General features: G+C 41.5%; 2 protein-coding genes across 2 annotated transcripts in view; one reads left to right on the plus strand and one right to left on the minus strand.

Moving 5' to 3' along the window:
- The first annotated feature begins 1,168 nt into the window (after positions 1-1,168).
- On the plus strand, positions 1,169-5,398 carry mrps22 (mitochondrial ribosomal protein S22). Its single transcript, XM_084352089.1, has 8 exons — positions 1,169-1,323; positions 2,025-2,182; positions 2,269-2,433; positions 2,877-3,020; positions 3,705-3,788; positions 4,039-4,184; positions 4,303-4,411; positions 5,004-5,398. Exons 1-8 carry the CDS (start codon positions 1,197-1,199, stop codon positions 5,094-5,096), a joined length of 1,026 nt encoding a protein of 341 aa, XP_084208215.1. The 5' UTR covers positions 1,169-1,196; the 3' UTR covers positions 5,097-5,398.
- A 37-nt stretch (positions 5,399-5,435) lies between these two features.
- LOC311256784 (coatomer subunit beta'-like) overlaps positions 5,436-13,860 on the minus strand; it is a 13,266-nt gene continuing 4,841 nt past the window's right edge. The window contains exons 11-22 of the mRNA XM_084352085.1: positions 13,557-13,645; positions 13,333-13,439; positions 13,106-13,249; positions 12,875-13,005; positions 12,429-12,636; positions 11,989-12,099; positions 10,412-10,626; positions 10,193-10,285; positions 9,716-9,896; positions 9,402-9,473; positions 6,884-7,915; positions 5,436-6,580 (exon numbers count right to left, since the gene is read on the minus strand). Of these exons, the coding sequence (XP_084208211.1) occupies positions 6,491-6,580; positions 6,884-7,915; positions 9,402-9,473; positions 9,716-9,896; positions 10,193-10,285; positions 10,412-10,626; positions 11,989-12,099; positions 12,429-12,636; positions 12,875-13,005; positions 13,106-13,249; positions 13,333-13,439; positions 13,557-13,645 (2,473 nt within the window). The 3' untranslated portion in view covers positions 5,436-6,490. The remainder of the gene's footprint in view (positions 6,581-6,883; positions 7,916-9,401; positions 9,474-9,715; positions 9,897-10,192; positions 10,286-10,411; positions 10,627-11,988; positions 12,100-12,428; positions 12,637-12,874; positions 13,006-13,105; positions 13,250-13,332; positions 13,440-13,556; positions 13,646-13,860) is intronic.

Raw genomic sequence — 13,860 nt, forward strand, 5'->3', positions numbered from 1 at the left:
CACCATTAAACAATTTATCGCAAATTTTCCATCAAATACAATGGGCCTATATATTTTTCTTAACGACCCTCCTGTAAAATGTCACCATTATTAAACGGCCATCATTAAAATCTATTATGAGTAAAAAGTAAAATAAATAAATAAATAAAAAAAAAATCAGACAAAACAAAAAACAATCAACATTAAGAGTGAGTGTGATTGTTCTGCAATTGTTACATAACCTAAATTATCTACAGATTGCTATGACCATGGGTAATTGTTCAACATCAATTCATTTCCACACTTGAATGAAATGAGTGGGCAAATACAACTGCTTTGGTAGAGAGTGTTCATTTCTTAGCGTATGTGAAAAGTGTTTAACTTCTTTGCACCCTTCTTATCGTCCAGACAGATTTTAGTTAGAAGTTATCTGCCAACTGAAGAACGCAATGTAATGACAGGTTAGGAATGTGTGTAGGCTACACAGAGATGGGATAGACAAAAGAGGCTGTGAGACTGATAGACACGGACAATATGTATAAATGAGCATTATCTCAAACTGTCCTCTTGAGAACAAGAGTAAGAGGCTTTACTGGTCAGCTTGTGAAGACGTTGCAGGTTTTCAGAATATTTGGTAGCATAGTGCCACCTGGTGATCAAAAATATAAATTAATTGTTTTATAAGATTTTATTTTAAACCAAACTATTTTTTAAAGTGTGAAAAGGTTCCAGATACCAGAGAACTACAGTAATCTCTCCCATAACAGAATCATATCTAAACACATTAATTCCCTAAGTACTTTTTAAAGGTCAAATTTCACAGTCTAATGGACTTATAATATATATTCCATTGTCATTTTATAGTTACTATCAGTTCTGGAGTCATCTATCTTTGTCTGAACATTTAAAAAATGTATTACATGAGAAAACATTTGCTTTTCCTACATTGTTAAAGGACCTTTGCACAAAAAAAACACATTAACATAGCAGGGCAGTGCTGAAAACCAAACGTTTTGCTTCTTGGTCTGCTTGTTTTGTCTTTTACTGTGTTTGTAAAATGGCTCATAGGCCGTGGGAAACAACAATAAACAAATGACAGTCTGTGTATGGGCTTTTACGGACAGACGAAAATAACACTACATATCCCATCACCACTGCCTGGCTGTTGAGCTGCAAGGTGAAAGGTCAGGTCGCCTCGATATGAGGTAATAACAAACATGGCGGCGCTCGGTACAGCACGGTGCTTATTTCGGAGCTACTCTCGGGCGAAAAATGTTCAGAAAAGCAAGCAAATGTTGGCAACATGTACCACCAGGACGCTTTGTAGTGCAACACAAGATGACGGTATGTTTTAATGCGGTGAACATCATTGTTGTTGACTTATTTTCTCAAGTGTAACACTGACCTTGTAGCGTGTGTCGTTAGCCTCTATTCTTTCAGTGCTGGTGTCACACTCCCTTAACAAATCTGCCTCTTTAAGATTACCTCACACATTGGCACAGATATAGACCATGTAGAAGAATATTTGATATCTTTAAAAATGAATTTGAGTATTTGTATGAATTCGGCATTGCGTTCGGTAGTTAGCTAACGAAGTGTCACCATCTTTCTAATAAAGTCTTACCTTACTGGTTAATAGCGCTGGTTACCCACTGCATTAACCTGAAAATCGATAACAACGTGAAGAATATGGCAGTATTTACGGTAAAATGAATTTCAAAGGTTACAACTTTAAAGTGCATGTCGTATTGGAGAGGGGAGTTGCACGAAAGGTCTAACGGTAAATTAGCTAGTTACTGCCACGGCTCTTGTCAACGTAACCGTTAAATATGCTAATATCTGTAAGGAGTCTGGTGTGTGTTCCTTTACTACAAGTTAGAAAACATGCAATAGATGTCCACTTACATTCCAGTCGTGGCAATTCACTGTAGGTTGTAAAAGCAAACAGTGTCAGCCGATTTGAGATAAACTAGTGAACTTGAAATGCTAATGTTTATGGGTGTGTAGTTTGTACATGTGATTAACTCGTGCCACTTTTCATCCAGACCTCTCAGACAATGCAAAGCCGCAGTTCACAGATCCAGCTGTGCAGGACATCCTCACCAGGATAACAGGCCTGGACCTGCAAAAAGTGTTCCGGCCCATTAAACAAGAGCTGAAACCGCCCACATATAAACTCATGACAGATGAGCAACTGCAGCAGGTACCCTTTAGATAAACCATAATAACTTCTCAATCACACATGGCCCTGTATCACCTGTTCAACTAATCCCTTGTGTATGTTCCCAGGCGGTGGAGTCAGCCAAAGAGCAGGCTAAGAAGCTGCTTCAGATGCCGCCCGTCCTGCCAGAGAGGAAGCCCGTCAACGATGTGCTGTCTGAGGATAAGATCCTGGATGGCATGGACACAGCCAAATACGTCTTCACAGACATCACCTACGACATCCCACACAGGGTAGGCACATGGCTTTATTTTGTGTTGATATGTGTAACCGAGGGTTGGATGGGGGATTTTTAACTGCGTGCCACAGTAGAATTAAAGAGGCAGCATGAGTTTCTGTAGTTTCTCACATATCTTGCATTATTTTCTTGTCTAAAGAAGTGGGTTAAGTTTTATAAACTCAGTTAGTTAAGGGCTATTTTTGATGTCCTATTATAAAATAAAATAATATAAATAAAAAAATCTTTTAGTGAGGTGTCATCCTTGCTGCTCAATTGTTTGTATTAGTTTCTATACTTTTGATTCCAACTTGTATCACAAATGTCCAAACTTTTTTTTTTGTTATCTGTATAAATTTAGTTTGAAACACAAGTTTGTACCTTGATAATGCACTCAGGACTTTCGCATTTCTGGAATATCTCCCTTTATATACATCATACGCTTTCTTATTCATCCAGGAGAGGTTCATTGTTGTACGGGAGCCCAATGGCACCCTCAGGAAGGCAACCTGGGAGGAGAGAGACCGGCTCATACAGATCTACTTCCCCAAGGAGAGACGCAAAATCATACCACCTGTCATCTTCAAGGAGGAGAACCTCAAGGTAGGAAAAGTCTGCCTGCTGCCTTCTCCTGTTACATGACCGCCTTTCCCGTGGTGACATTAAGATGAGGAATAGTCTTTCCAATTCGACCTGCAAGATAAACTGGCTTTACATAATGTTAATCCTAAATACATGCCCAGGTTTGTGTACATACATTTAGATTGTTTCCACTTGTTTTGTTGATCACTTTCTCTCAGGCAGAGCAGCACTTTTTTTTTTTTACATTATAATGCAGAAAATGATGCTTGGGATGATTATTAAATCCCCAATAAGTTTCAATGCACTGGTGTCACTTTCGGCAATTAAATTAAACTGTAAAATATCCTTCCCCCATTACATGTCACAAGGGTATTATAACCACATTTGAGTGATCATCGCGAAGAATGAGTGTTAAGGGGCCGAATGTTGATCTAAATTTTTTACTTCCTAATATCAGTATTGGCATCGTCCCCAAATATTGAGTTTCGGTCGGGCCGTAGTAATTACTGGGTCACACATGTGCATGTAAACACACTCAGTGATAAAGCTATAACTGTCATCCCTGAGATGGGAAGGTCTGTGAGGTCTGTAAACATTATTCCAGTCCTGAGAAGAGTCTAATCAGGCAGAATAAGTGGAAACACCTGTGTGTGTGTCCAATGAGTATCTAGAGGCTTTTCTCATTTATTAATGTCTCTCTGTTAGATGGTGTTTTCCCAGGACCGCCATGAGGACGTGTTGAACCTGTGTCTGGTCCAATTTGAGCCAGACTCCTCAGAATACATCAGGGTAAGATGACATTGATTTTCCTGTTATTTTGACCTGATCACCAACTGCACTGAAATCTGCAGACTGTACGTAGGCTGTTAAACCATGAAATGTCCACAGTCAGGTTCTATATTTTCTTTAGGTCACTTGATATGCGAGTGTAAAATGGGAACAAGAGTGTGGATTGGAAGCTAATGAATTTGATGTGAGGAGCATTGTGCTGAACATCCAGTGAAGTTAGGATCATAACCTATCCTGTACATATGTCTAGGTCCATGCAGCTACCTACGAGGATCTGGAAAAGCACGGCAAATATGAGCTGCTGCGCTCCACCAGACATTTTGGAGGCATGACCTGGTACCTGGTCAACGCTCGCAGGGTGGACGGGCTTATAGTGGATATGCTTAAGAAAGAGCTGTGAGTTGTCTTTTAAAATTGAGAATTTGAAAATTTTAAATTGAGCTAGGTTACACCAGCCACTGTACCTGCCGACAGAAGGATGAGGCCTTAGCCCCCAGTTTGTGTTTGTTTCCAGCTTCCAGGATGCAGTGAGCCTAGTCTCCCTGTTCCACATGGTCCACCCGCACAGTGAGTCAGCCCAGGAAGCTGCCAGCCAGAAGGCTACTGGCACCGAACTGCTGAAGGTGAGAACACACAACCTTGACAGGAAATATCTGCTGAATCGTAGCTCTATTTTACACTTGTATTCACTTTGCTCTTTATATATTATTTATTGCCATTTGATCCAGAAATTGCCCAGGTCATATAAATGGTGTCCCTCAGGCATTGGAGTAAATCAGGAGTCAATGTAGCTCTTGAGAGGTCACGTCAAGGCTGTCTCATCTAAGGTTTCCAGTGTGAGAGGTTTGGGTTTGTCTCCAGCGTGGGAACTGTGGGGCCAAGCCCGGGACACATCAGGTCTTATTAGTGCTCACATCCCCTCGGCCTTGAAGCAGAGGGGAGCGACATTGAGAATGACAGCCATTTAATGTGCAAGGTTAGCGGCAGGAGACACGGGTGTGTGTCTGTCTGCACAGTCACTATCGCACAAGGCCTCTCATTTAGTCACGCTTCATTGTGGAGCACATACTTAGCTGTGTTTTATTAGCCGGGCACTAAAAGAATTATTATTTGTACTTCTAGAACTTTTGTTTTTTTGAACAGACCCAACCTCAGAGTAATTGGTGTGACCTGTCTCTCCTCCATTATGCTGACCTCTGACCCTTGTCCCTGCAGATATATGCCCAGAAGGAGTCCCAGAGGGCAGGCTACATTGAGCTGGCCCTGCAGGCGTATGAGCAGATAGCTGCTAAGAGCTCCGCTGCCTGACTGGCCTGCTCGTAGATAGAAATATACAAATTCATCCACAATGAGGAAACCAGAGGAACGGACTAAAAATAGTACGAAATCTTAAGGTTCTTTCACTGTTTGGGTCGAAAGCCAGAAGACGTACACTTCAGTCATCGACTTGAAAGGGCTTGTATGATTCACAATGTTGGTCATTTATCCATGTAAAGAAATTGTAGGAAAACGCTGTTATTGTCTATATGTGAATTTCATTTAGACCTCTGAGTGAAACCTGATGTGTTGAGTCAAATGTACATAACGAAATAAAGATCTTTCTACTTGTGTGACGTGTTGTTGGAATAAAATAACTGCAGGCCTGGGTAACATGGAAAACTTTATTTATATAATTCACTTTTCAAGTCCAGTCAATATCATCCAAACACAATCTTAAGAAAACACATTTAAGGCACCTGTAACAGAAACATACTGCACATTCAGTTTATCTGATAAACTAAAAGCAGCAGTTTGTGTGAATACAAGCTTTGGGAAGTAAACATGCACCAAACTATTAGAACATTAAAAACAAAGAGGTAATAAAGGCACAGAGTATAACCACATGGGGGTTATCTAAATCATGGGCTTGTTTAACCGTATTGAATGCATAGTTACAAGACAGGCTGCCTTGTCGCAGATCAAAAAAATTAAAAATACTATGCTAATGAGCTAAAATCCAGCAGGAATGTTAGAAAACAAACGCTAAACTTCCCCTCAGGAATGAAAGGAATATTAAAAAAACTTGAGGAATTCCTCAATGGTTTGGATAACACCCTGTGTTACACTGTATGCAGAAGAAGAGGTACTGAGTGTAATTCCTTAATTTACATGCTGGTGGACATAGTAGTCAGCTAGTCAAGCTTTCTACCCCTAAAACACAGATTTTTACTGTAAACTGATGATACTTACATTAGTAATGTGAGAGCACTTTCATTACAAACCACCATGATGGCTCTAACAAGGCCTTAAAGAGCAAATGTCAAGGGTAAAAAGGGTCACCAACAAGTCTCAGCTTTATTTCTTTGGCTGCGGTGCATCATTTCTAAACACATACATCTTTGCGTGTCTCAATTTCCCCTTTAATACATTTTTGTCCCTTGTGATCTACCATTATTACCTTTACTACCAAAGGCCACTGCATGTGTTTGGTCTCCCAGATAGAGTTGAAACACAGCCTCTTAATCAAGGCTCTGGCTTAGTATGCGGTCAAACCTGCCTTCTTGGAGATTTGCTCAAGTTATGACTATTAAGTCGTACAGTACCACACAGACAAAGTCTTTAGTCTGTTGACAGCGTATTGTTGTCCTGGAAAACAGCCCTTTGTGTTCTTTGGTCACTAAAAAAAAACTGCAGAGTCTGGTTTGTGAAAAAGACTTTTCCTTCTAATCATTCAAGAAATCGTCGTCCAGGTTGACATCTGTGGTGTCGATATCTTCCAGGTCGAAATTGTCCAGGTCCAGATCATCCAGGGCCTGCAGGTCAAACAAGATGTGTGGGTGAAAAACATAAAGGTGTTGCATAATAGGAGTTCACAGCTACATACAATTATTAATATGTTTTCAGAATAAAATTAATTCCATAATTGCAGTGTGTAGGTGTCATGCTTGTAAAGTCCTTGAAAGCCATTTTGGTTTGTACTTTCATCTATAATTATGGGCTATAATTTCAGTAATACGGATAAATAACATAATAAAACTTCCAAATACCGGGCTGATAAAATACCTGTCCAACATATATCATGCATCTCTAAAAAAAAAAAAAACCCTGAAACTTACATCCTCATTCAGCTCTGCCTCGAGGTCCTCTGCTATCTCCTCAGTTCCCTCAGGAGCTGCCTCCTGCTCTGCTACGTTGCCCTCTGCAGGGATGGCTGCTGGGGATAAAACCTGTGGCTCAGCCTGCAGAGGCACAGCAGGCTCCAGGTTGTCCTCAGGCTTCACTGGGAGTGCTGTGGTTAGCTCCTCTTGTTCTGGTTCTTGAGCTGTGACTGGCTTCAGTACTGGCATTGTATCTCCAAATGGGTCTAGCAGTGGATCAAGGGCCAAATCTGAAACAGCCTGGGCTTGGACAGGCGCATCCAGCACTGGACTTTGTGTGTTTTCGAAGGAGATGAGCTCCTCCACTGCTACAGGTGATGGTGAAGTTTCTGAGACAAGTTCCTCAGTAACATGAGTCTCTGCTGCTGCTGTATGTGTGACGGTTGGTGCTTCTGAGGAGATGATGTCCGTTTCCACTTCTTCATCAACAAGCATTTCCTCAGTTGCTACAGACTCTGTTATATCGGTATCAACTGTCAGACCAGTGCTAACTAGGACATCCTCTGTTGCTATGGTTTCTGTCTTCACCGTCTCACTTGGTGTTTCTTCTGTTGCCACAATGGTTTCTGATGTTGTCTCAGTTAGTGTTTCAGTGGCAACAGTTACATCATCAGCGGCTGGAGAAATTTCCTCAACATCCGTCTCAGCTGATGATCCGACATCGTCCATGGGACTGGACTGTACCATCTCTGCCTCTGTGGGGGTAATCTCCGTGGTAGACTGTGAGACATCTTCCTCTTCAGAGACTGAAGCCTCCTCTGATTCAGTGACAGCGACAGATTCTGCTGGGTGCGGTTCAACATGCTCTTCTGTCACTGTGACAGGCACAGGGGATGATGGTGTTGGGATGGACTCTTCCTCTGCTGATGACACAGGATCAATAATCTCCTGTTTTAGTGGAATGAGTTCCTCCACCACTGCTGGTTCTGCAGGTGCAGCTTCTGTTGCTGCTGCTGCCATGACAGGTTCAATCATGCTCTTCACCACTTCCTGTATATGGAACAAGAAAATCGGTTAGAAATGGACCTAGCATGTGTAAATATGGTACCAGTGCAATACTGGGTGAACTTTACTGGAGCTGCAACAATTAGTCAATTGGAATCAAATTAGTTGCCAACTACTTTTGTAATAAATGAATTGTCTATGTCATTTTTAAGCATAAACATGTCAAACATTCACACATTCAAACTTCTGTGACAGTAAACAAATTCACTTTGGGTTTTGGACAAAGGAAGCAATCTGAAGACGTCACTTTGGGCTCTGGAAATTTTGATGAGCATTTCTCTTAAACTGATATTTTATAGACTGTGATTTTTAGTGTGGAATAACAGCGCTGCATTCAAAATCCTACAGAAGTTAAAGTACAGAAGAATTATAAGAACAATTTCTTTAAGTATCATAAGTACCTGTTCAGCAGAACAGGCCTCTGTGACTCATGTGTTATTATATATTACAATAGATTAGTACTGATGCATCATTGTGTAAGCAGCATTTTACTGTTGTAGCTGCTGAAGGTTAAGCACAAATGTGTTTTTATTTTTTTGGGACTTTTCTCTAGTCTTTGCTTTGTATTATATTAAGGAAACCATCTGAGACGTTTCGAGGGAAATGTCTCCCAACCAGAAACTGCTTTTTTAGAAGAGGTCAGAAGTCAAAACAGGTTGCGAACCACTGACTGGTCTCATCTTTAACGATCAATTTAATTTTATAAGTTTATGATGTAAGACCTTAAAGTGAGTGGAGTAGATGTATAAAGTAGCATAAAATGGAAACACTCACAGAAAGTAAAACATTTGTATTGAGTACAGTAATTGAGTTAAAGTACATTTTTACTGTCCACCTTTGGAGACTGTTGGTTTTTGGTCACTGTAATTGTTCCTGCTCATGTTGGTCATGCAGAGATCCCTTTCTAAAACAATTTCAGTGCAACATTAAGGCATGTGTGACAAAAATCCACTCTCCTTGTTCTGTGCAAACGTTCAATGTTAACTTCAGCAGTAACTAATGAGGCTTCAGCAATCTGAGTTAGACAAATGGAGTGTGAATCTTACAAAGCCTTTTCAGAGCAAAATTCTTTCTTTGTGTCTTACCCAGACAGTACTGTGAAGCAAATAAATAAAAAGACTGGAACTTTACATAGACAGCCACCTCATTAGTCAGACCCAGACTGCTGAAGCCTCATATTAGCTTTGGATTGAACTCTTATTTTGTCTCCGATCTCTCTACAAAACAATCATTTAAGGAGAGGATCTCTTCAAAATCTGTATGGACTGCAGGAACAATAACCATTCCCAATAATTGTTTAGATGCAGATACCAGACTTTTTTCCAGCCACCATCTTAGGCAGAAAAAAAATCTTCCAATAGCTGTTTTGCTATCAGATGTTCATTTAGTAATGGCGTACATTTCTTGTTCACAGGGTCAGTTAAAGGAGAGACTTCTTGATATAACGAGTTGTGAAGAGCGGGAGCCTCACCTCTGGCTCAGCGAGCTCTCCTTTGAGCACAAAACTCGCAGATTCCTCCATAACATCACGGTCCTCATTTGGCTGGAGAATAAAGAGACAGGCAAAATGTAATCTGAAACAGCATGCTTAAAGTATGAGCGGTTAATCCGTGTGACTCAACGATGATGTAATAGCAAAGAAATCATATGAGACCAAATCCCCATTCAACAACTGACTGAACATTTTCTGCAGAAAAGGATCCATTTCTGTGCATAATTTATGATAAAATCACTCCACGTCATCTGTTAGAGTTTTTAAGTATAGCTCATCCAACTTCCACTGACCGTGATGAGTGGGTATTCTGCAGCAGGCCTGACCCTGACGTGAGTCTCCTTGAGGTACTGCTCAGCCAGCACGGCTTGCTGGAGGCCAGGGAACAGGTTGCTGTACTGGCTGGGGTCAGCCAGAGCATCTGCTGCCTTCTGGTTGACCTTGGACAGACTCTCCTTCCACAGCCCCACCACCCTGGAGGAAGGGAAGCGTATGCAGCTCACCGGTGATGAATAATGTAAACATCCTCACAGATTCAGATACTGCCATCATCTTACACTTTCAGGAATAACATCAATGACTAGGACTTTGTAAAGTTTTGCCTTCTGGTGAAAAACAGGTAGTTTTTAAAAATTACAGGCAAACTGCTAAATGCAAAGGTTTTGCTCGACACATATGGATATAGGATGATTGTTTGCACACAAACGCAGCCAGTACACTGGAGCTCAACACTCGGCCATACGCTGTGCACTCAACAGAAACAACTTTACCTTGACACATGGCTGGGCAGATACGTTCTTGCCAGAAATGCAGCCTCTGGCAACCGATCTGTTTTGATGAGAAGCTCCAGACATTTGTCCATTCTGGGCAAACACAAAAAAAAGTCGGGATGAAAAAATTAAGATAATTTCGCAACACATATCAGTTAATTGAAATGTGGATTCAAACATAGCTTCCTTTCCCCGTCCCTCTTCTCTTCTTCCACCCACCTTCCCTGCAGGAAGCAGGTGAGAAAGGCCACGTTGGTCTTCCCATCCCTCTCCGCCCCCTCTGCCAGTTTGCCCACCATGTCGGCGTTGCCCGAGGCGGTGGCCAACAGCAATAATCCCCCATAATCCTGAGCTTGGTGCAGACACTCTTGGGCCAAGCTAAACTGGCACTTTGTAGTAGCGAGCTCTGCCAGCTGCTTCCATTTCTGCTCTGACTGGAGCCCCCACATGTCATGGTGCCAAAGAGACAGGAGAGAGGATTATCACAGGAGGAGAGGCATGAACCTCAACAATACACCGAGAAGAGCTTACTGAGTATGGGAGGCCTGGGTCGTGACTCACAGTGACACATTCTATACACGTTATCCGGCATATTACACAGCTACTGATGAAAGAAAATCATTGAAAACAAAAATTCATTTTCAATGTAACGTACCAAGTTCCTCAATAAGACAGTTTTGTTATGAGTAAAGAACCAGGCTTAAGCTGTTATGACCAAATATATACAAAATGACACAATCAGCCTCAGCTGTACTTTGAGTTTAGTGCTAATTAGCAAATGTTAGCATGCCAAAAAAGCTTAACTAAGATGATGAACTAAGCAGGTTTTCAGCATCTTTTTTAGGATTTCAGTATGTGAAGATGGTATGTATGCATTTGAGTGTGCTGCTGTATTTTCCCACAACGCAATGCACAAAGGAAATAGAGGAGTTAAACTGGCAGTAGCTTTCCAAGTTGCAGTTTGATTGACACAGAGTTCCCACGCCTTCTTAATCGTCAAATTCAACCATTTTCAAGGACTTTTCCGACCAAATACCTGCAAACTAACGGACCCAACATGTCATAGTTTGAGACACGGATCAAGACGAAAAACTGTTTACAGAAGTTCACAAACAAAAATTTAAAAAGAGAGATGCTGCTGTGTTACAGTGAGGGCATGCAGACAGTGGAACGTAGCAAATTTGCTCATGCTAAAGGTGCAATATGTAGGAATTGACCAACTCTTAAATTCACACTCCAAACAAACAGGGGGCAGCCTATCACCAGAGTAACAGCTAACTGCTAATATCTGTTTTCTTTGTACACACACATGGCGGTTGCCACCGTTAGCTGGTTAGCTCAGTTAGCTGTGCAACCAGTCGGACTACTGGTAGAGGGTTGGTGTTTATGCTGCTAGCACAGGAGCTTTGGACCATCAGGAGAAAGAGATTTGAAACAATTCTAACATATTGCACCTTTGAGTCAAAAATAATGTAAAAAAAAAAAAAAAAGTACTTCAAGATCTATTGTTGTAATAATATAAAAATTCAAGGACTTTCAATGATCATGTTTACTTATGTCTGTTTACTTTCAAGGCCTTGATTTGTTCCTTCAAATTCATTAACTTCCAATGATTTTAAGAACCTGTGAGAACGCTGTTGACAACCGATGCCCCACATATTGTATCATTTCTCTTTAGTGCAAATGAAAAAAGTATGTTGACATTTTTTTACTAACAGCTAAGACAGCATACTGATGATTATTATGGGTTTGGGCTTTCATCTTGTTTTTGTGTGCATGTGCAGTAGTGCTCTCACCTCTGCCTCCAAGGCCAGCTCATAGGCTATCTTCACCTCTCCCAGCTGCAGGGCCAGTTCAAACTTGTGTTCTGGGTCAGTGGACACAGCCAGGGCCTGCTGTTTGAAGCCCTACACAACACAAGGAGAAACAAAAAAACACATCTTGATATTTTTATTCAATACATTCTGCTCCATCATCTGTTCTTATGTAAAGCACAGCTGCCAGCAGTGGAAGATTGCATATGTGAAACTGTCGGTGTGAAAAAGTGAAGTGGTAAAAGAGACTGCGTGAGAAGGAAAACCATCCCCATGATAAATATATTTCAAAAGAAGCACACAAGAATTCTGCCCAGATGTTTCACTCCATCTGTCTGCCTGATGTTCTTTAAATTATGCATTCATGAAATCCTGACTCTACTAAAGCACAGAGGTGCAGAAAAGTTGAGGGACAAATGTACCTGTTTCTCCAAAAAGTGGGCTACCCTGATCCTCTGCTCCTTGGGGATTGTGGGTAGAACCTTGTCGGCTGTGCCGAAGTCCCTCCTCATGACAGCGGTTTGGTATTCCAGCACTGACAGCAGCAGGGAGAAGCTGATGACGTTCAGCTCCTTGTCTCCCAGGTAGAGACGGTCGTCCTTGGGGATGTAACCCAGCAGATACATGGTCCTACAAACCACAGAGACCAACTTTAAGGCACTTCTTTGAGATTTTTTTTAATGGTATTTCGATTTTACAGGATAAAGACGGACAGCAAAGTTAGACGGCATGAGACACCGAGTAGATTTAAAGCCATTCAGCAGATTTTTCCCAGCATGCATGAGATATGATGGCAGAGTGCTGAGATACACTTGTTTTGTCCTGCCGCCTTACTTAAATTTACAGGTACTGTATACATGCATCGTACCTGTCCAGGTGAGCAATGGTGATGATCTCTCCTCCAACATAGTAGTTTAGTCTGTTGAGAGAGCTGGTGAAGATGAAGCAGTCTCCCACCCAAACCCCTGTCTTCACCACCTCTGGGACCTCCCCCAGGACCTGGTGAGCAACACAAGTTAGTTAAAAATAAAGACATCAAAGGCTGACAAAAAGTGAACAGCACAGTCTCTCAGAATAAACACTCCTTCGGGTCTCCCACCTCGAAGGCATCCTCTATCCCATCTTCTGTGATATTTTCCTTGGACTCCAGGGCTGCTGCCACTCTCTCTGGCTGGTAGCGCAGCACGAAGAAAGACTCATCTGTAGCGATACACACCAGCTCCCCAGAGTCAGACCAGAAGATCTGAAGAGAGAAAGACAAGATATTATAAAAAGGGGCAATACACAAATTGTTGGAGATGTGAGAGCTGTGACAGTGTGACCCACATGTTTAGGTTGGATCTCGATGCGGCGGATCAGTTCTGCGGTCTCCCAGTCATAGAAGGCCAGGCCACTGTTTGACCTCACTCCCAGCAAGAAGCCACCAAAGATACCTGCAGGACAGCAGGTTACTGAGCATTGCACAGAGACGGGCACACATATATGTACATACTGTATCCACGCACACCAAAACTATCATGTCAACAGAGAAAAAGGAAAATTAAGCTCACCTTCAGCTCCAAAGTCAGGTTTAAAAGCCTTCTTCTCTTTAAAGTTCTTAAATATTTTGACCATACTGTTTCCTTCCCTGATGGCATACCTATGAAAACAGTGTACACACTTAAATTTAATCTATCAGAACAAAATGAAGTTTATTACTCGTAATATTTTACAGTAATAGTTAAAAGAATAATTTGACATTTTGGGTAATACAGTTGATCGCTTTCAGGCAAGAGTAAATATCAAAGCTTTCCTTCTTAATATGAAGCTAAAGCCAAAGTGCAATAGCTTAGTTAGCTTAGCGTACTGTAAAGA

Source organism: Pagrus pagrus (genome assembly GCF_965226575.1).
Source record: "Pagrus pagrus genome assembly, chromosome: 4".
Lineage (NCBI taxonomy): Eukaryota > Metazoa > Chordata > Actinopteri > Spariformes > Sparidae > Pagrus > Pagrus pagrus.